Genomic DNA, 23,074 nt, shown 5'->3' on the forward strand with positions numbered 1-23,074 from the left:
TACTTAACTGTAGGTAATCTCTTTCTACCACAAATTATTCGTGTTAAGATCAGATTAACTATATTAATATTATCATTAAATTTTTGGTAACTTTCAATTTTATTTTTTATGTTCAGTCTTTAATACATTTCAAAACAATTTCTTTGTTATTTACTTATGTAGTTTAGTGGGGTAAATTATATAAACTGCCATAAACTATGTATCAAAAATTGTTAAGTATATCAGTCTTCACAAAAATAAGTATTATTAACCATAAAAAATAAAACAAACTAACCTAATCCATTTAGCCTAAACTATGAGTATCATTGGTTGATATGCATTTATATTTTAAGAAAAGCAAATACACAAATTGAAGCAGTAACTGTGCAAAACAAAAAAAACAAACGTGGTCTGCTTCAGCATACACATGAAACAAACACAAATACAGTACAATAATGGAGTAATAGAAATTTTATCACCACACATTATTTGAATACATTTATAAAAAAAAGTCTACACTGTTTATACCTAGCGTATAGGTATGTGACAGTATTTCATACAGACATATGATGAATAATGAATGAACTGTTTTAATAATCAATTTTATAAAAAAGTTGTAAACAAAATTATTATCTTATGAAGGTAATAATTTTGTTTACATCACATTTATAACCGATTATAACATTGCCATAAGAGCCAATTGTTTACATAATACTTAATCAAGACATTTCTTCCATTTCCTATAGTCTTGAATTCCAGTGCCAATTCGACAAACGAGACGGAATAAAATTTAGGCCGATCTAATATGAATAATTTATAATGTTAGTATGAATGTAATCACCGTTAAGTTCTTCTAAACGAAAACTTAACTGTCAAAATGTTACTTTGGTACTCCAATATAATTTCCATAACCTACACACAAATATACATACACTGATTATACAACTCCTTTTAGTCAACATGTGCATACCTTGGCACTATATCTTCTTGAATTAATAAGTCGCAAACAGGAAGTCCATGCAGAGGCAGTAAATCTTGTGCCACTGCGATTAATCCAGTTTCCGGTCCAGATAATCTACCATGCCAAACGTAATAATAGAAAAGCTGTTGCATGGCTGCCATAAAACGCCGCTGTTCAGGTCCTTCTGAGTCGAAAGTACCAAGAATGGCTTCCACATCCGAGTTAATTCCAGCTATTCCAGAGCCTACAGCACCGCCACCCGCTCCGGCACCCATCACCACATACATAGGAGCAGAAAGACGCAATCGAGCCAAGCTCACAAGGGGACAAATGGTACGTATTGAAGATATCAATCCAACAAGGCCTTCATATGATTTATTGAAATGCTTGAATATGGAAGATGTCAAATTTTTCTCACCAATAATACTAGAATTTACCATTTTTTCTACCATTTCAATAGTCCAATTCAAGTGCTTGTTTCGCAACAGATCGGAGTGATCTGAATGCTGTGTCGTTCCAAATATCATTGGTCTGAACACTTTATCTTTACCAGACTCTTTAGCTTCTTTTTGAGCATCCCAACTCTCATAAGCATGTACTCTAAGCAAATCTCCATCTAGTACTAGCCAGGAATGTTTAAATTCACCAGCTACAGGTAGGGTACCGCCATTACTACCCAACCAAATATCTGGAGTGGCTGTCAAGATTTCCATTGCAGAAATATTTCGCAAGCAATCTATATCATTGCACTTGCTTATTTGTTTAAACTGATCATTACTTTTATGAGCTTGTTCCAGAGGTTCACCGGGAAAGATAACCGAAGGTGACGATAACCATACTCTAGAATATAATTTATGAGCTTTGGTAACAGTAGTCAAAGCTGCCGTCAGAGTTGCTCCAGCTCGATGGCCTAATAAAGTAACAGACTCCGGATCTCCTCCAAAGTGTTTTATATTATGCTTAACCCATTGTAATGCAACCAACAAATCACTAATTGCATAATTTCCTGAGGTTTCAGGGTATTTAGTCTTAGATATAACATCTAGAGCCAAGAATCCAAATGGACCTAGTCTGAAGTTGGGCCTTACAAATACTACTTCTTTGGTACGAGCATATAAAGCAGAAGGCTGTGTTGGACTTATGCCACCAGCTAAAGTATTAGCTCCGATCAATACTACCACTGGCAATGGAGAGTCGTAACGAACATGAGGTGTGACAATATCTAAAGTTAAACAATCTTCTTCACCTGTGATGGTTCCATTTTCTAGAAACTGTATGCAAAGTGGTCCACGTTCATGTGCTTCTCGAGTACCATTCCAACACATGCTTATATTGTTAAGAGGTTGGGCATATGTGAATCTTTTTTCCTTAATTGGTGGTACAGCATAGGGGATATTGTAGAAATTATAAACACCCTCATCAAGAGTTCTGAAATAAAATTGAAACAACAGTAAATAGAATAGAATAGAAAATCTTTTATTCAAATAAACTTAATTTAAGCATTTTTGAATAGGTATAGTTATCATTCTTTTAATCTACCGCTCATTCGGAAAGTTGTCTCATCACAAGAAGAATGAGCAAGAAACTTACGTGTTGCTCTTTTAAATAATCATTGTAACTTTACATTTCCAGTTCGAAAGGTGTGAATACAAACCACCCACTGGTACTAATTTATTTAGATATTAAGTACACAATAGGATTAAAACAGTCCTAGTGACTAGAGCAGACCACTCCCCACAAGTAGCACTCATTCACGAGTATGAGGTATGAGCCAGCCATCACTGCGCTCTACCACATTTTAGCGAAAGATCCAAATAGCATTGCAAGTAACTTTTTCTTTGAGGTCCTTGAAATGGTAAATAAGTGATCAGACTACCTTATGGTAAGTAATCCTACATCATGATATAGCATTTATACTACTCATGAGATGTGATACTGGAGGACTAAAATGTCATATCTCCATGCCGTGTAATTTAAACACCGTTACTAGCCCTTCAACCGAAACACATCTTAGGATGCAACCTGCTTGGGAGCTTACAGGTAAGAACAGAGCCATATTAAGCTAGCGCGGAACAAATCACAAACTAAAAAAATTAAAGAATAAAAACTTTTTGGACAATATTTTTTGTGCAACAAAAAATATTGTCCAAAAAGTTTTTATTATGTTCAGACAGGAGTGAAGTGCAGGATTCCTTAATAAGCTGGTTCAGTAGCATTTGCTACTCTTCCTACTATGTTAAACTGGCACCGGGTAAGGCAGAACTAAACAAAGACAACTTTGTACAAAGTTTCTAGTAAATACATAAAAAGGTAATTAATAAAGAGATATGAAACCTAAAATGTAGTAGTAGGATAAACTTGTATTCAGCAAAATAAACGAGTAAATATCAGTAACTCACCCTTCTACTGGTCCACATGCAGTCAGCGTGGTCATATAACGTCCGAGACGCAAAGGGCGCTCAGTTGGCGGACCTGCTTGTGCCCCTATGATGATGCCAATGATGACGGCTAACAGCACCAGCAACACCAGAGCACATACCACAATGTCATCTATAAAAAGTAAATGCATTCTTATTTTTTAATGAACTTCAAAATAAAGGTAATATGAATACAGTTGAATGGAAGAGAAAATCAAGTTATGCAGATCTGAAATGATAATGATATGGGATAAGGAAAATGAATTGACAATATATAATATTTATTATTGAAATTTAAGGCGGATGAGCACAGTTAGTATTTTATATATTAAATATGAAACTGTATTAGATTAAATTCTCCATTTACATCATCTTAACTAGCAATTTGTGACACAAGATACATAACATCCTAGTATCATAAGCTGTGCATGAAAATTATTATAACCCTGTTATCAGTGTTAGGAACTTTTCATGTTACATGAGCAACAAACTTTCATCCATACAGTCATACTTTCGCCTTTATAATAATAGCTATTATTACATAGTATTATAACAAAATTTTATAAAGTTACCTATAATGAACTTTTTCTGGCGAATCCTTTCTTTTAACGGGAGTTTGGTAGCAACTTTCCCTTCCTCTGTATCCTGAAACATAAAAATAGTTATGGATTTTTAACACACAAATATTTTGACTCTAAAATACGACATTTATAAATACCCAATTAATAAATTGTTTACTCAATGAAAAATACTTACAGCCACATCTAATTTAACATTTTCCATGCCATCATTTGGTGAATCCAGTTTGTCTTCTAATGTTTCCATAGAAGCAAGAGTAGCCTCTGCATTGGCCGTATTTCTTTGGAATACCTTTGGATATTTAACATTGAAAAAGTTTCTTTTGTTTGGTGTATTTCCTTCTGTAATAAATAAATATAATATATGGGTATACCTTTTCTTTAAATTTATATCTTTTATAAAAAATCAATGTGACTTTTTTTAGATTATAAGGATAGGAAGGAAGTTTTAATTAATAAAAAAATATTCTACAATAGGTAATAAATTAAAATACAATTTTTAGATATACAAGATTTCCTCAATTCAAATAGACATTATATAAAATAATGTAATTGCTGTAGATTCTCTATTCTTTCTATTAGGAATTATGAGTGGGATTAACTTTTTATCTATGGCAAAATATTTTGGTCAATGTACATTTTGAATTACTGTTTTCAGGACAATATACTAAAAGGTCCATTTGAATAGAAATTTACTAACCATAAATGGAAATCATACAATCAAAAATAATACAAAAAAAAAATTGTTACATACTTTACATTAATTTTTATGATATTGTATAGCTTCTTAGTTCAAAATTTAATATGATGTTTAGAAAAGTTTAAATATATATAATTTAATAAATAATATATCTAATAAAACGAACATGAAAGTATATCTTGTAATCAAGTAAAAGATAATATAGACATTCCCAATTGCCAATCTCATATAATCAATTTAAATGTTAGGTCTCCAAGATTTTGATGATTCAGTCTTAAACTAGTTGACTCTCAACAGTTTGCTATTATATTTTAATAAGTCAGACACAGAAATATTTACTAAGCAGATTTAATATCTAAAGTAATCAGATTTATAAAATAAGAATATATATGTAAGAAACATCTTCATTTTGTAATTAACAATACTGCTAGATTCCACAATGAACTTCATGTTGTAATTGGACTCCTATAATTCCAAATTCTAATCTTTTAATTGGCTAATTCTTCTTAATATATTCAAGATTGAGAAGAATTAGCCAATTAAAAGGTGTACAAGTGGTTACACTTGCTCACATTTAGTGGTAAAATATCAACAGAACCTGTTCAGGGATTACAGATTTGCAACTATTAGAATGTCACCAATTATGGTAAATAAGGTTGTGTATAAAATAACATACCATTACTTTTTGGTCGGTGCAAGAATTGAGTAAATGGACAAGTATGAAGAAACTGCAAACGATTATGCTTTGGCTTAGAAATGTCATCAGTCTTTTCATTTTCAATATCTTTCTCGATTGCCGATTCATCTTCCTGTTGATTACAAGACACAAATAAAATTGTAAGATATTATAAGTTCAAAAAATAGTAACGCTTTTTCAATGTAAGTAATCGACATGAGCAGTTACCTTAGACTTTTCTTTATCCAAATTTTTTGTAAAGAAACCTGGCATTTTAATAGCTCCTATGGGAATAAACTTTGGTTTCACCTCTCTGCCTTGCTCCGTAACGTCACCTGATAAAGCAGCTTTTACGGGACCTTCGACATCTACATTTAGTTCAGCGCTCGCGTCCATGTTTTCATTGTCAGCCTTTAACATTATTTCTTTTTCTTCGGCTTCAATCTGTTTCTTATCCGGCGTCCCCTTTTCGTCGTCATTCTCCATTTTATTAATATCCATTGTGCTAGTGGTATAAAAGTTAAATGTATTATTCATTGATTTCTACTCATGCAAAACAAAAGAATGCTCAACAATACGTTAGGAAAATAACAGTAATAAAACTTACTAGATATTAATTTATCCGTTTAATAAAATAATTTTTTTTTATTTTGTACTTAGATTGTGAGTAAAATGGTTTATGCTCTCTATAGATTCAAAGAAGATGCCGGTAAAATCGAGCAACAGCCATCGTAAATATGCAAAACGGCTTCGCTTCGCGGCTCATCTGTGTTGCCAACAAAATTTGAGCAAGCGCACTAGGTGGAAGACAAAAAAATGATTTATTTTATATTCTACTAAAACATTTAAAACCAACCAACAAAAATATAATTCGGAATAAAATGCATAAATTAATTATTGTTAAATAGGAATTTAAATATAACACAATTTAATATACACCCATACTAAAATATTTCTTTGATCCTTAGAAAGAGTAGTCACAAGTAAGATATGGTATTAAACTGTACGTGGTAGAACAAAAAATTAACCGAGTGTGATGCACAATATTGGAAACACTATAATAATATGAGAAAAATAATAGTTTAAAGCATACAAGTTATGTCGGTTGAGACATAGTGACTTTGTCACCGCTTTTACGACTGTAAACCTATACCACGGTCATTTACTCCATGTGAAATATTGCTAGTCTGTTTGCGACACTAAAATTACGTCAGTTCGTAACATAAATATAAAATAAACATAATGTAATAATAAATGCAGTCAAAAAAAATGTAGTTGCTCTTTGCCACTTGCGGTTGCTTTAGATCCGGCTCGAATGACCAGGATGTAATGAAAAGATCAAAACCACTATTGAATACATATTTCCTGACCGAAACTATGTTTCATATTATGACAATTATGTATTCCTTTGAGGTGTAATATAAATATGTATAACTTGTTCTTATGATATATTGTACAGATGAGGGGTAAAAAATAAATGTCATATTCTTTATACTATGATGGTGGCAAACAAGCATACGGCCCATCTGATGGTAAGCGGTTACCGTAGCCTTATTATTACTTTTACCATGATTAGAAATGTCACACAGGGTATATCGCAATAAAGACCACACACATTTATTAAACTAATATCTTTATTAAATTAATAGTAACAATTATATATTAAATATTATTAACAATTAATGCTTTTCTAACGCTTTAGCCAGTAAATCATTTATATGTGTTATCAAATTTCTAGGATCCACAATAAGTCCAGCTGTAACCATAGCATTGGAGAACAATTGTTGCGCCACCATGTTGGCCAATTCTTTGTCATTTGAAATAAGTTTGTGCAGCTTTATGATTATTGGATGCCTGAAAAGGAAGTATAAATTAATAACTTAAGTACATAAATTCGAGGGAAAGCGTTTGTTACTAATGCGGACTACAGTTAGATCGCCCATCTGGGTGTTACTTAATAAGGTTGCATCTCCCTTACCTCTCTCTATTCAATACATGCTACTAATATCAACATTTCATACTAGTCAGATTTTCTTTAAACACTGTATTTGTTGAAAATAATGTTGTATTACAAGTTTATATTTTCTATTACCTAGCATTAATTTCTAGCTGTGGTCTCAACATGGCATATCGATTTTCTTCACTTAGGTTTTGAGCCTGTGTTCTAATAAAGTGTCGCGCGGCTGCCATTTCGGGGACAATGATGACACACGGGTGAGAATCCAGCTTTTGCGTAGTGCGAACTTCAAACACTTTGCCAGTTAAGTTGGATTTTAAGAACGAGATTGTTTCATCTACTTCTGTCTTCTGTAGGGTTTCACTTCCTGTTAATAAGAATGTATCTCTAAGAAAAATGCTTATAATAATTTTCCAACTAATATTCAACCTGTATTATCAACTTGTTCCAGTTTGTTATCAAGTTATCATACAACTCGGTTCGTTTTGCCAACTATTAAATGGTTCATACAAATATATATATGTTCATACTTACCAAAAGTATCAAATCATTCTGAATAACATAGTTTCTGATAAATATTTTTTGTATTAGATATAAAGTCAACCGGTTTTGAATATTACAAATTATATCCGGTAATATTTTCTTATATATTAAGACTATGTATATATATAGAAATTTAAGATAGCTAGTTAGCATTGACCATTTAAGAAAAGAAAAAAAATAATTTATCATCAGATTGCAAATTTTCGTGCATTCTCTAAAGATTTTTATCAGACAAAATCAGACACGTAATCATATGCAAATTGAATTTTATATAAAATAAGCTTTATTATTTGTTTAGATCTGTTTGTGTGAAAAAGTGAAACGCGAATTTAACATTTTGTAAGTAATTAAATATATACTTAAAATATACCAAAACCAACCCTAACGAAGTAAAAAATAAGGGTTACCTATGATTGATTCAGTTGTATCTGCAGAGTCCTTTTGCATAATATCATTTTCAACAGAAACCAATGATCTGCCGCCAAAATCCTTTAACTCCAGTAAAACTAATTCGTCATACATTTCATAACAGAACAATACTTCGAGGTCCCGTTTTTTGAGCGATTCATAATATGGCGACGTCTGAGCTAATTCTCGGCTGAAATTAATGTCATAATACTCAATACAGGAAACATAATTATTACATGCCTTTTCTAGCGAAATTTAATTTCTATATAATATAACTGTAATACCACAAGTTGTACAAAAACGACTACATTACAACAAACCGCTTGCCTCACAAACATGCCTTTCCAAATTAGTCTCTTACGACGTCTTTGTTGCAAATACGGTGGTATGTTAAGAGTACACAAAATATAATAGTTTATAATTTTGTATTTAATTTTGCCAGGTTTATTTTCGGCTTATTTTTATCAAATAAGGCATTGCTACTTACAGGCAGGTTTTTTTTTAACAAACTAATGTAGTTGCTTACGTTGTACATGTTATTGTAATCATTTTGTATTAGTTTAATTATTTATTTTAATTCTTTAGTGATAGCAGCCTAGAGAAGGAATATGTTTAATCAACAGGTATATTGGTCATCTTCAATTCCAACAAGCCAATAAAAAACCTTTAGCACATTAATAAACATCCTTGACGTCACAATATAAGAGTTTTGCTAAACCATAGAGATTGTCATATTATTATAGTTTTGTATATAGTGTATGATATATATATTACCTAACATAAACTAACTAAAAATAGAATTTGTTAAGCCAGCAGCTTGTGCGTTGGTATAAAAAATGTTTACCTAGGAGCAGCTAGATAATAAATAGATTTCTGATCATCTTTCTGACGTTTGCTGTAATCTGATAGGGAGGTCCTTACGCCGTTTTCAAGTTTTGATGATTCAAACCTAAGCAGCTTTGCTATTTCTTCCTAAAAGCAAAGTATATAATTAAAATACACATAATACATATTCTATACTATACATATAGAAAATATTAAAAGGTATAAAATAAACCAGAAGCAAACATGAAAATTTTGCACATTAAACAAAATCATCAATTCTTTACTTATAAAATTATTACATAGTATAAATTAAAGTAGCTGTCGCTGTCTGTCCCTATGTATGCTTAAATCTTTAAACCGATTTTGAAGCGGTTTTTTTTAAATACTCGTAGATAGTGATTCTAGAAAAAGGTTTATATATACATATAATACATGTACACCCGTGCGAAGCCCGGGCGAGTAGCTAGTTACCTATAAAATAATGTTATTATATTGTAGTATATGTATTACATGTATATACCTTTTCAAGAGGACTTTGACTAGTTACGATGGCTTCCTTCAAGAATATGGAGTACTCTCTATAGAATGCGTCATATCCAACAGGATCCTTCTGTGACATCTCAACCATAAATTTAAGAAATCGATTTGTTAGGACCGTCCTTAGTTTTCTGTAACAATGTGTATTGTTAATAATTGTATACTGTTTTAAATTTGACGCGGTCATTATTTATATAGTAATATTTTACCACGTTTTATATTTATCGAGTTCCCGATATTTTGTCAATAATTGGTCAATATAAATTAATGAAATAATAATAAATATTTTTATACTTACGTTATCAATGCACTATTTTGCAATAGTTCTCGACTAAGATTTAGAGGAATATCTTCCGAGTCAACAACACCTGAAATATAAAATTGTATTGTTAAGAAATCCTAAGCAAACGTCGACACAGAATAGAAAACAAACAACCAAGAGTGGAGAAAATCCGTCCTTCAACAGTTGGTACCATGCAACAGGAAGGTTCTAACAGATTCCACTGAACAGAGAGTAATGATATGATCATTCTAACTATATTTCACTTATATCCAATAGTCAACTATGTAAAAGATAAATGTCGACTATTTCTTCCATTGAAGCTTTAAAGGCCAGCGCTGTGGCCAGTTGGTCGCATTATGATGTCTGCAGATGCCTCACCAAATACTTTTCCCCTAGGTTTGGAGAACCAAGGGAACTCACTGAAATTGGGTACAATTTATTTAATACATTACAAGAATGATTTAATTGATCCTTACCTTTAACAAATCTTAACCATTTTGGCAAAATATTCTCTGCTTTGCTTTTGATTAAAATCTTTCTAGAATATAAAGCTACACCAACATCAGAATCTCGAGATAGCTCAAATAAGCCTGGCTTTCCTTCAGGAACATATAATATAGATCTTATGCTCAGTGGAGCATCTGTCTTATAGTGCAGTGTAAAACGTGGCTTATCATAGGAATTGCTAATGAATTTGTAAAATTCTATATGCTGCTCTTGAGTTACTTCCTTTGGATCCATTAGCCACAGTGGCTGAAATATAACATCAAACTAAGTATTTTGAGTGTTGATTTTTTACGCAAGTAAAATGCATGGGCCCTGCATCAGCCTCAGTTATTTCAGCTGCTAGGAAGTTTGCTTTGTATGATGCTTAGCAACTCAAAGTTTTGGCAGTGAACAGTGTACAGATGCATGATGATTTAGTCCTTTGCAAGTAGTAGTAAGATGACAATGACTAGAATACCGAGGATTCTCAAACATGATATCATCAGATGTCTATATGTCAGCTTGTTCGCAATTCCAGTAATTTAAAAAACTGAATGTCCCGCATATATTATAGGTAATATTAATATTAGCATGTTCAACTGACATTGCGATCATCATGATGACGGTAATTGAGAATCATCCAGAATAATAGTCATTTATGTTTTGTACTTTTAAAAAATCTTTTATAAATCATGAGGCATATTAATTAATAAGCATACCAGCTTATTAAAGAATTACGAAAAACAATTCTAGAAATTGAAAGTAATTAAAAGAGGGTCTATATCAGTAAAAAAAAGTATTTTATACTACATTACCTTGATAGAATTGGTTTGCTCATTATTCAGGAAGATTGGACTGCCAATAAAGTTGCTATATTTCTTTATTATATCTGTCAACATGTATAATTTTAGTTATAGAATTATTTCGTTCTGTTAATAGATGCTTATTTACATTAGTATTGTCTGTATGAGATTATGACCTCTTATTTCTTAAGATTTAAAGAATGAGGCTGTTCACATGACAACATCTGTGGTTCTGTTTATGGGTGACTACTATCGCTTTCTATCAGGTTGCCATTCCAGTTATAAGTTAAAAAAATTATGCCCATAGGAATATTTAAAGTTATTGTTACAAAAATATTTAAATTTTTGTAAGGACAACTATTATTATTATACTAATATTCTACTCTCCTAATTAGAACTGCAACAAACATATTACAATTTGGCATGTTTGTTGGATAAACAGAAAAACTTAATTATAAAACATCAACATACTTTTTACTGTATCATCATCTGCAAACTCTCTGCAATCTGTTTTAAGATGTACCACAATTTTAGTTCCTATAGAGACACCCTCTGCTTCTTGAATTTCATACATTCCTGACCTAAACAAAAGAAATTAGATTTACAGGGTAATTTAGAAGTTTGTGGAATGTCCAATCTATTTAGTTTGTAACATAACATAACTATATTTTAATTTTAAACTATTTTGAAAGTGACAAGTAAGAGAAGAGTATGAAACAGTTCAAAAACTAATACTAATGTTTTAATCAATAAGGTAGAAAGAACATAGGAGTAAATGAAATATACCCATCTGATAGCCATTTGTATCCTGGAGATCCTGATTTACTGCTTCTAGTGTATACCTCTATTTTTTCAGCGACCATAAAAGCAGAATAGAAACCTACTCCAAATTGGCCTATAATTGAACTAGCCTGTTCTGCACCTTGCTTTTTAATCTCTTCAATGAATGACTTGGATCCAGAACGGGCAATGGTTCCCAAATTTTGAGTGAGTTCCTCTTTTGTCATACCAATACCAGAGTCCTAAAATATAATAAAGTAAGGATATGAACCAAGATAAGATAGATTCAAAACATATCATAATAAATCTGTCAATGAAAAGATCATGGCTATAAGTAATGTTTTTATTCCAGTATTTTATAATTACTATTATCAACAACTTATATACTGCAAGCAACAATTAGTTTTTACTTTCTATTCTACAACACAGAAAATAAGGACATTATTACACAATAGTACATTATATAATTTTACACTGTGCAAGAGGATACCAATATTTTTTTTAATTAATATGTCACAATAATAAATTTATAAATACCTGGAATGTAATAGTTCTATTTTGTTTATCTGTTGTTATCCTAATCTCTAGAGCCCTGTCTGTTTCCACCAGTTGGGGAGAATCTGCAGCCACACTGACACTTAGGTAACGGAACTTTTCCAAAGCATCACTGGCATTTGAAATTAATTCTCTGATGAATACCTAAAACACAAAAACAAGTTTATTGTTCAAATTACTGTTTTAATACACAGAACATAAATACTAATATGAGTTAACAGTTATTGTTCAAATATTACATTCAGCCCTTCAATGAAGTTATTTTAATAATAAAAGAAGAAAGCCCATAATTTGTAAGAGACATTATATTTATTACAGCATAAAGAATTATTAAAATATGTACATATTCTAACAAAAACCTTTGATTTTATTTATATTCTGTTTCTTTTACATAAATTAACACACAAAGTTTTTAGGTTCTGGTAAGAATCTACATCACACCATTTGAGCTCTCGCTGTAAACACTGCTTAGGAATGGGCCCTAACCAGAACTTATCTTGTCTGAAATCAGTCATGACGATATTAATATTATTATGATTACTTCTTTGTCTGAATATAATGATCTGGCCACAATATCCAATAACATGCGTGTCTCAGCCTGAAATTCCCTCTTTTCTGATTCACCTTTTAGTTGGTCAGTTTGCTTTTGTTCTGTTGCAGTACTGAATCTTCTATATTTTGTAAATGATAAAGTGTTCTCTAAAAAAATAGCATAAGGTTATAGTATGTGATAATATAAAGCTTATCAATATAACATTATATTATTATATATATAGACCCATCACTAGAATATATTCTAAATTTATGAATCTAGCAATGATGTATTTACGTATAATACAATTGTTATATTATAAATTTTTGCACTAATTTTAATAACTGAGATTAATTTACATTTTTTAGAAATAAGATCATCAAAGATCTTTGCTGGTCATTAGCTTATCTGACGGTACACCACTGTGAGAAATATTCAAGTATTTGCTTCTGAAGTTTCTAGATAAAGCACACATGCTGGTAGATCTACCTAACCAAGCATTGTCTAATCTGTTTGGCAATTTAGTCTCTTCTCTAAAACATGTTGAAGCGATGTTAATAATATGCAAAAAGATTGTTTTTTTTAAGCTTTACTTTAATAATGAAGTAATTACTAACCGGTTCCATAACCTGTTAAATGAAAACTACTGATAGTCAGTTGTCTTGATTTTTTACAATTATGAAATAATGATTGTGTAGTAAATATCCGGGGCCGAAGTTTTGTGCGCAAAGACAACATAATGAAGCTTGTTTATTTATGTGTTATGTAACAATAATTATTTAATAAATTTAAAACAATTTTCAATTAAAATACAAAATAGTGAAAATAGCAATTAAAAATTATTTTTTATTATTTTCAGCACAGATTATACAGTAAAGTAAAGCAAAGCACAGATCAATCTATACAAATTAAAGAATACAGATGACAAAATTGAAAAATAATGAAGTAAGTGTTACTAAATAATTTGCGTGGTTTCCCCACAAATGTTGTTGATATTTCCATAAAATTCATGTATGGAGGAAAAATCTTTCAATATAGAAAATGCCATTTTTTGCCATTACCCACTCTGTATCCCTGCTCTGCAGTTTATGTTGATTAAAATGTGTACTGTTACGTGTCTATCTACATTTATTTTAGATAAATAATTTTCTCACTAATAATATTAGTTTTATCTTTAAACTGGAATAAAAAACATTGAAATGACAACACAGTATCCTAAGCCCAACATTGTTTTTAAGTTTTAGTAATTTTGGTCGGGCTAAACAGGATTTGTATCCAGAGCCGTAAAATACATATAAATAGAAAAAGAAAATTTAAAACCGCATTGTTTGTAAATAATTGTTTAATAAATATTCATGGAAATACTTTGTAAGAACAACCGCAATTTATCTTGTTTTAAATACATATGTAAATTAAGTCAGTCCTTGTCCTTAAATTTTCAATACAGACAATGCATTTAATTTTGACCGTTAAAGTGTCATCCTACCAGAACTGTCAAATTAAGCCAAACCTCTGAGAAACTAACCGTCAGTCTCTATAATCTGTGACCAAAGCGTCAAAGCAAGCAATTTCAAGCAAACGATAAACGAGAAAGCGTCCGTCACATCATGTTTGGCTATTTTCTATTACTAGAGTAAAACAACGTTTATTTGAAATATTTCTCTTCCTTATTAGTTTGACTATAGAAACTCTGTAATTTAAAACTGCTGTTAAAGTATTGAAGCGTGATCTTAATAGTTTTGTGTAATTTTGTTATGATAATTTTGTGATGTGGAAGAGCTACTTTATAAGTTGTTCAAAACATTGACTTGTTTCTCTATAAAAAAAACTTTTTAACATCTAATTAATTGAAATTCTATTGTAAAAGTGAAACTAGACTATTGTAATTTATTTTTATTAGAAGACACGAATTGTTTATAAAACTCAACCTAGAGGAAAAGTATCTGCTGGAAACTGTCGGAGACACCATGAGTGTTGTGTTTAGAGCATTTAGGACGAGTTGCAACTATTTCATAATAGTGCTACTATCGCATTTGCGGTGCAGTACTTGAATATTTGTGCTGTGGTGGTATAGAGACTAGTGCAAGATGAGGAAGTTTAGGTAAAGTGTTAAATCATCAACCGTGGAGCATCTGGTGGGAGGCGGTGGTGCGGGTGGCTTGCTGCCCGGCGCCTCGCCCGCCCAGCATCCCTCTAATATGCTACAGCCCATGGAAGAAATGATTATCCCTCCAAAACGCCAGGCTGTTGTGGATCGTTTGCGGTGAGTTGCATTTAACCAATGATTATGTTACGATACTTTTCAAAAATTTACTCTTTTTGACTACTTATATTTATTCTTGTGCTGTAAGTATGGGCCTAACATTTTACAGATATATTAATAAAGGTTTTACTACTTGTGAACATTTAAATATAAACTGAGAATTGAATGTTGTTATTTGAATTTATGTTTTGTTTGTCACCACTGTGAGAATAAGAATAGCCAAGTGTCAACAAGTTCGTTGGATACAAATTAACAGATCTAAAATATTTTGTACTTCATAATTAGTGCATATTTACTTGCTGTCTTGACATCTAAAATATTCAACTTGTTTCATACTCAAACAAAGCAAATAGGGTATTTACTAGTACTCAATACTTGTTTCAAAATACAATACAATGTACTTACACAATACAACTTATCTTTAAGCATTAGCATAGTATAAAACAGTCTGTTTGATTATATCTTTTAAATCAATCAATTATTATGTTTTTAATGCAGTTTTCAGTAATAAATAGAGTTATTCAAGAGTCAAGTTTGTATGTATTTAATATGCATGTCATTGTATAGAATAAGCAGAGAAATTAAAAGATTTGCATGCATTCATGTGAAGCTGAGTCAGTAGTGTAATGTAATTTACAGAAGCATTCATACTATAATTTAATAATAAATAAAATATTTGTAATTCATAACTTAGTTAGACTAGTCACACTGACTATTAACTTTTTATTCTGATCTCATGGGATTGCATCTCTCATTATAATATTTATTCTGTCATACCTATATGATCCTAATTTACTCTACACTCTTAGGTATAATAGCATCCTAAGACAATTTTATTCTTTTTGTAGCGCAATGAATAAGCATAAAGAAAAGGGGGAGGGAAGTAAAAAAAATATTTTCTTTTTTATGGGAATGGGTCCCATCAGATATGCAAATTCAGCAATTTTTTTTTATTTAATGCCAATTTAGTGTAGAGAGTCTTTAACAATTGTACTAACAAAAAAGACTGTTTGTAAAGATTTGTAAATGTTTGCTAGTTACATGGTTTACAGTGAGGTCTCCTTCCCACTTCCACACTCAATACAAAACAAGGAATGAAAAGGAAAACCTGAATGTCAACCACCATGTTTTCACTTTACATGAATTTAAAGGGGTTGGAATAAGCAAGCCTGTATAAGCTTATATAAGTTTAGGATGCTTATCTATTGGTCATTATTAAAACATGTTCACTTCTGATGGAGCTTACAATGATATATAATATAATGTAATATATAGCCTTTACTCAGAGTATTTCATATTATAAGCTAATAAAGAAAGGCTCCTCCGACTATTTCCATCTTTATCTCTAAAATTCACTCTTGTATAATTAAATAAAAATTTAATGGTGACCTTCTGGTTCTCAAAATTCATTCATGGGTCGCATATTAAAAAAAGTTAGTAATTGTTAAATTAACAAGTAAACACTATTTTCAAAATTAATTTTGTACAATAAAAATATTTGTCACACATTGTCGCACTTTGTTGACCTCCACTGCTTTCGTCGCTTATTAATTTATAAGTGTCGTAATTTCCAGTCTGGATCTCTTCTATTAGAACTTAGTGTGAGTAAGTGAATTCCATATGTCCAACTTCACATAATTCTTACATTCATCAGAATCAAATTCCTTTGGATAATATTGAGTGCTGTGGAAAAAATTGTGATGTGTATATGCTACAAAGACGATGTGAAAAAATTAAACAATTTTTATTTTATATCTAAACTGAATATATTGTGGTTATTTTTGTTTCCAAACATGTAAAAAACCATAATCATATATAGTATATAGTATAAAATCGAATAACAGAGTGAATTACTTGATATAATTTCGTCTAAAAAAATTAATATTCAAAACCGCCTTTTATAGCTATTTAAGTGGTGTACGGTTTCTATTATCTTTTCTGTTCTGTTTATTGTCCTATTGACCAAAGTTACGCCATAGTCATACACGACCGGCCATATGTAAGTATACATCGTATTTAGGGACCATCCACAATTTATAAGTTACTAGGCTTCGCATGTATTACAAATCTTTGAATTTCTCGGCTTATTCTATACTATAACACGTGTGTATTATATAAATAAACGTTCCTATTAAATCACTTTATCTATCGTTGGAAACTGCATTAAAATCTGTCTCGTACGAACAGACAGCGGCGCCGGCAACATTGTTTTATACTGTGTAGATCACGCGTTTCTTTACATGTTATTTTTTCTGTATTTACACACGTATATTATTTTTTCTGTATTTTTGCCACCCCCATTTTCCTAACACGCTGTTCTGATGCTATTTCATATTTTAATAGTTAAAATTTCGTGTTTTATTACTAACATTTAAATATGATGTTACAAAATTGAAGACTACGAGACTAGTAGTGAACTTATATTAACTTTATACAGTGTCATATGTCACAACCCCTTCTTAAATAGTGACGTAATTTATGGATGCCCCCTTATAACATTGCAGACTGCAGCCAAGTGCAGTTAGTGGAATTATGTCGGAACATCAGTGTGCAGCGCTAAAAGTAACGGTATCGAAGTGTTGGCGGTCCACAAATATTAGATACACACCGTTTTGTTTGCAGTACGGTTTAGTTACATAATGCTTTAATATTCAGATTGAAAAAAACTAATAAAAAGTTATAAAGATTCTTTCAATTAAAATAAACACGTTACGTAAAGTTATTGGCCTACCTGAAGGAATGTATTCTTTACTATATTACAGATTTGTTAGATAAAATTTATATTGTGAATATTGGACGTCACAGTCAAAAAGTCGTGCGTCTCGGGGTACGAAGGGGACAGGAAGTAAACTGTCAGTCAAAGTAAACTGGAAGTATTTTTACTCTATAAAAAGTATAACTATAGGCATAGGCAATGCCCGCTTGAAACGACACATTTCGAAGGATACTTATAGCTCTAAAATGAAATGTAATAAGTAATTTGCATTTATTTTGAACTCAGTAGAATATGATTTTTTTAATTCTTACAATTAGATATAATGGAATAAATACTTCTGTTTGTCTGACTTTCTTAGACACTATATATAAGAAGTTAAGAAGTTTTTATATGAGGGCGTAATAAGATTTCTTCAGGGTCGGCAAGGCCTTAGTAATATTCCTGATGTTTAGGATTTCTATGGGCAACTGTATTTATTTTCACTAGACGGGCCGTGTCATTTTATTTGTATGCCAACATTGTAGAAATATATATTTGACTCCTTGACTATACAATCGTACAAAATATACTGTTACATGCCAGACGTGCCTATAACTTAATTGCTTCGTTGTACTAACTGAACTACCGATCAATATTGCTAACGTAACTTGAGGGACGATCCCTTTTACTAATGATGGGATTATATGTAGGGATACACCCTGATCGCTGCGACCTTGTGTATTTCACGGCGGTTGTGGGCAATAATTATGTGCCTGGATATCTCGTAACTTCTTTGTGCACTAACAACTATTTACTTTATATAAGTCACCAAATACAGTATTATGTTGTATTAGAACGCAGAAAGTATTCCTAATATAATCTTCTATCTTCACTTCCAACTTTAATTCCAATCCGATCAGCCATTGTATAAATTTATTTATTTACTATTTATAAAAATATGCTGTGTTTACTTCCAACGATTTAGTTAGCTTCATTAATGCTTCTCTTGTCTTAAAGTAATAAAAAAATATCCATATAACTTATTTTTGTCTTATTTTGTTATCCGTAATGTAATTAAACTGTCAAGTGCGTTGAGATGTCTGTATATGCTTGAATGTTAGCTGTTCCAACGATATTTTGGAGAAAGCAGTTAAATGTGGAGTGATAAGATCATGGTTTTCATCGTATTGTGTAGCTTATGTAGCAGAAACCGGTAAACGGCGATGCTAATCTTGCACAATAATTTACCGTTCCGTGTAAGCGGGCTTATTTAAATCTTTTTATTATTCTAAGTACAATAAGTCTAGTAATCATAGGATGTCTGTTTTCCTGTATATATACCTAATTCGCAGTAATAATTAAAATTTATAGAAGTAATTGTAAATCTATGTTGTTCTATGCGAATAAGTTCTGTCTGAATTATTTTAGATGCATTTTGATAGTAATTGTTATGATAACCGTGTAAAATGTGGCCAAAAGGTATACCAGTTGTAATAATAAACATTTGTATTTAATTTACATGTAATATTTATGAACGCGTGTATTGTCATAGAATTGAATCACATCTGCGTAAGACCTTACTTTACCTCCATGACTGTACTAAAAACTATTACCCCATATTTGAAGGACGAAAATATACGTTATTATTTTAATAAAAATTAATAATACTATACAAAATATTAGTCATGATGAATAATCTCCTATAGAGTGTTCGATGACTCGAGCAGGCGGTCTATTATTGCTGTGCTATGCTGTGTTCACTAGCCAAAATAGCACCTGTTAGAGTAGCGTGTGTTGTACCAGGTTGACGAGTTATTATTGATGACAGGTATCCGATATATGCAACTTTTATAGTGTAAGCAATCTTTTTCTCCTATAGTAATTTATAGTTAGTAAATAGATATGATCTGAAGGAGTGTAGCGGTGTCAGCGACATAGCGTGACACACAATCGGGACTTATCGAAGGCGTTGTTTGCGTTACGACAACCGGCTGGTCAATGAACTAAACAAAAACACCTACGTGCGAGTTTACAGTGCATCGAGCGCGGCGGGAGTCATCGTTTCCTACTGATTCCTTCCGCGGGGCCCGTTCCTGGTCACCGTAAGGTCTATTTATACTCTGTTAATTGTATGCAATGCAGACGTACAGTTCATAATGTAAACCGCATTACTATTAAGGACATAATCTAACTAATCACTTTACACATTGTAAGTACCTATTACTCGTTTTCTTTTGTCTCCTCATGTCGTATACTTACATGATCAGTACTATGTACTCCACGTCATGAGACGCCCTTGTTAAAACTCGAGCGTTGCCATTCTGAGGGACTAAGATGTAATGACTTCATACCCTGTAACTTTACTGCCATATTGAGATATGCCGGATTATATCCTAACCTTTTCAGCGAAACACGGCATAAAACTGCTTGGCAACGGAAATAGGTGAGACAGAGGGGTACATCGACGCAGACGAGTTTGTACAAACTCTCACTCAGCAAATTGCTTAAGATTAAGTTTATCTGAATAAACATTAATTCTACTATAATACCATTATACTAGACTAATATAGCAATTCAATGAATTGAATCTATATACTGAAAAATTATTAGTACAAAAAAAATTTGACGTTCATAAACCGCTAAAACGACCTACATTCTAATTTAATCTATACATATAAATAAAATTGCAGTGTCTGTTTATAACATTGAAATAATCGTTTTTTTCTACTTGCATATGAATATAAATACGGTAATACACCAAAATAACATTTTTTACAATGTTCGTCTGGCTGGACCTATTTTAACGAGACTTATTGGCAGGTAGCTGATGTAATAAGGAGTAACTTAGGCTACTTTTATTTTGTTATGACCGTGGTTTCATGAGTACAAGCAAACTTTTATCAGGTCATAAGTTAATTTGTTTGCAATTCTAGCTAATATGTAAAACCATGGGTTGTGAAATGAATTTTTAACAGCAGGAATAAGTAATATTACATCGGTACTGTCCAGATATACTGTACCTGTGCGATTTGTTTATTTTTATACATACTACCTACTAGGAAGAGCAAATAAGCTGACGGTTGTTATCTCGCAAAAAAAAAACGATAATTGTGTCATCTACGCAAATACAGGTGAAATATTAGTGACATGTATTAAAAAAATATGTCATAAGAATTTCATGTTATAATATATTTCATGATATATAGGAGATTATAAATGATTAAAATTCAAAGTTTATTTTTTTTTGTCAAAATGTTCAATTATCGAAGAAATATTGGTTTGAAAGTTAAACTACTGTACTATAGATAAATAAACATAAGTTTAAGCTTATTATAATATGCTCTTTTTTATCTGTCCCTGTTCCAAAATCGTTCTGGTCACTTCAGTCACGCATTGCATTGTCATGTCTTCGTTACTATTTGACAACCAACACTCTTTACTGTTAATAACACACTATATTATATATTATGTATTGTAATACAGATCACCAGGCGCCCGACCGAACTGTGATATAAGTTAAATAAATTATGATGCTTATGTATTGTAATTATTGTTTTAATCTACGTTTACACCGTAATGGTCACGCATTGGTCATCATCACACATGGTATACGTTGTCCTTTTATGGTTCAGAATTCAAATAGTAACATTACTTGTCTTTACAGAACGTAATACTGTACCAAAAGATATATATTTATAAAATGTAAGTATATTTAAATGTTTCAAATAGAATATACACCCAGTTGCCAAACCTTCATGGTGTATTTGATTATTACACGATTGTAAAATATTTTTTATAAGTGATATTTCGATCCATTTCGAAGCTTTATCAATAGCTACCTTATCTGTGACGTACTTACTTATTTAATCAGAATAATTTTATTAGAAACTGTACGTATCTTTATAGTACACTTTTTCGTAGCTATATTGTCACTTTGCAAAACTTGAGAATCAAGGTACATAAGGTTATATAATACTATAGTACTTATATGTTTATAGTGTAATAAGCTGTACAGGCCTTGGTGACGCATTTCCTTTTGTTAGTTTACTTTCGAGCATGGAAAGAAAGTATCTGAGAGGCTGTCTGCTGGCCATGTATAGGCATATTGCATTATTTTTCTTCTAAAGACCATCCGCTCACAATACAAATATTTGTATGTATTCATGATTAACGTTATCTATAATTATAAGTAAGTAAGTTTTTACATAAAACGTATATAAATATGTCTATCAGTCATCATAGCATATTATATTGCTATACGTTGCGTAATATGTATTATATAATTATTTATTAATATATTATTTATAATCTATTGTAATTGCTCTGTGCTAAGCAATGATTTAATGAAATAAATAGTTATCCCATTTTTATCCTTTCAATTATAATTACAGTACGTCATTACGTTACACAATAGAATAGAATAGAATAGAAATAATCTTTATTCAAATAAACTCATTACAAGCACTTTTGAATAGTCATATTTTGATTCTACCACTCATTCGGAATGCCGATTCATCACAAGAAGAATGAGCAAGAAACCTGTGTGTTGCTCTTTTTAATAGATGTTTTTTTTATATAAATAATTACAGTAAAACAAGTAAGAGGCATGCGATAATCAACATAGAAGTCGCTACGCACTCATTATTAATGTAATCAGATAATATTATCAGTGCTATAGATTTAAAGTTTTTCTATAAAAACATTATTATCGTTAACGACTTCTTCAATTTTATAGTAAGCTTTTTTGCAAAGGAACTGTTTTATTTGACATTTAAATCTTTTTTCTGGCAGATTTATAACAGACAGTAATATATTATGTCGTTGTCTTTAACCTTACTTGTGTCAGCAGTCGTCATCACGTTTGTTAAAGTTATGTGCTCATCGTCACGTGCTAACTTGTAATATTCTAGACGTACGGGGTATATGTACACAATTTTTACTTGTATGCTAATAAATTGTGTATGTGTAGAGCTAAAATAATTATATTTAAACGGAATGAAGTGTCATGATTAAACGGGGCCAGGGATATGATTATAATTAATTTACCTCAATTAGTTTACCAATTTGTAAACATTTTTTACATATTATAAACAAAT

General features: G+C 31.2%; 3 protein-coding genes across 3 annotated transcripts in view; 1 reads left to right on the forward strand and 2 right to left on the reverse strand.

Moving 5' to 3' along the window:
- Positions 1-254: 254 nt before the first annotated feature.
- On the reverse strand, positions 255-6,065 carry LOC131853176 (neurotactin). The gene is made up of 7 exons (XM_059204003.1): positions 5,919-6,065; positions 5,540-5,816; positions 5,312-5,444; positions 4,114-4,277; positions 3,930-4,002; positions 3,340-3,490; positions 255-2,368 (listed from the first exon to the last, which is right to left on the reverse strand). Exons 2-7 carry the CDS (start codon positions 5,810-5,812, stop codon positions 931-933), a joined length of 2,232 nt encoding a protein of 743 aa, XP_059059986.1. The 5' UTR covers positions 5,813-5,816; positions 5,919-6,065; the 3' UTR covers positions 255-930.
- An 882-nt stretch (positions 6,066-6,947) lies between these two features.
- LOC131853164 (heat shock protein 75 kDa, mitochondrial) lies at positions 6,948-13,897 on the reverse strand. Its single transcript, XM_059203988.1, has 13 exons — positions 13,638-13,897; positions 13,030-13,187; positions 12,471-12,632; positions 11,940-12,175; positions 11,625-11,734; positions 11,166-11,239; positions 10,341-10,617; positions 9,880-9,949; positions 9,565-9,712; positions 9,064-9,191; positions 8,219-8,409; positions 7,404-7,635; positions 6,948-7,165 (listed from the first exon to the last, which is right to left on the reverse strand). Exons 1-13 carry the CDS (start codon positions 13,756-13,758, stop codon positions 6,991-6,993), a joined length of 2,082 nt encoding a protein of 693 aa, XP_059059971.1. The 5' UTR covers positions 13,759-13,897; the 3' UTR covers positions 6,948-6,990.
- Positions 13,898-14,567: 670 nt separating this feature from the next.
- Positions 14,568-23,074, forward strand: part of LOC131853388 (neurogenic protein mastermind-like) — a 39,371-nt gene continuing 30,864 nt past the window's right edge. Inside the window, exon 1 of the mRNA XM_059204255.1 lies at positions 14,568-15,283. Within this exon, the coding sequence (XP_059060238.1) occupies positions 15,219-15,283 (65 nt within the window). The 5' untranslated portion in view covers positions 14,568-15,218. The remainder of the gene's footprint in view (positions 15,284-23,074) is intronic.

The sequence above is a fragment of the Achroia grisella genome, unplaced genomic scaffold (genome assembly GCF_030625045.1).
Source record: "Achroia grisella isolate CSIRO2021 unplaced genomic scaffold, CSIRO_AGI_Agris_v1 utg900, whole genome shotgun sequence".
Taxonomy (NCBI): Eukaryota; Metazoa; Arthropoda; class Insecta; order Lepidoptera; family Pyralidae; genus Achroia; species Achroia grisella.

Excerpts from the sequence above, each read along its gene's own strand:
- LOC131853176 (XM_059204003.1), bottom strand. The coding sequence starts at position 5,812 with ATGGATATTAATAAAATGGAGAATGACGACGAAAAGGGGACGCCGGAT. Across the intron at positions 4,003-4,113 it reads ATGTTAAATTAGATGTGGCT|GATACAGAGGAAGGGAAAGT; the intron begins GTAAGTATTTTT and ends TTTATGTTTCAG. Across the intron at positions 2,369-3,339 it reads GCATGTGGACCAGTAGAAGG|AACTCTTGATGAGGGTGTTT; the intron begins GTGAGTTACTGA and ends ATTTTATTTCAG.
- LOC131853164 (XM_059203988.1), bottom strand. The coding sequence starts at position 13,758 with ATGTTGTCTTTGCGCACAAAACTTCGGCCCCGGATATTTACTACACAA. Across the intron at positions 12,176-12,470 it reads ATAGAACTATTACATTCCAG|GACTCTGGTATTGGTATGAC; the intron begins GTATTTATAAAT and ends ATTATATTTTAG. Across the intron at positions 9,713-9,879 it reads CAAAATAGTGCATTGATAAC|AAAACTAAGGACGGTCCTAA; the intron begins GTAAGTATAAAA and ends ACATTGTTACAG.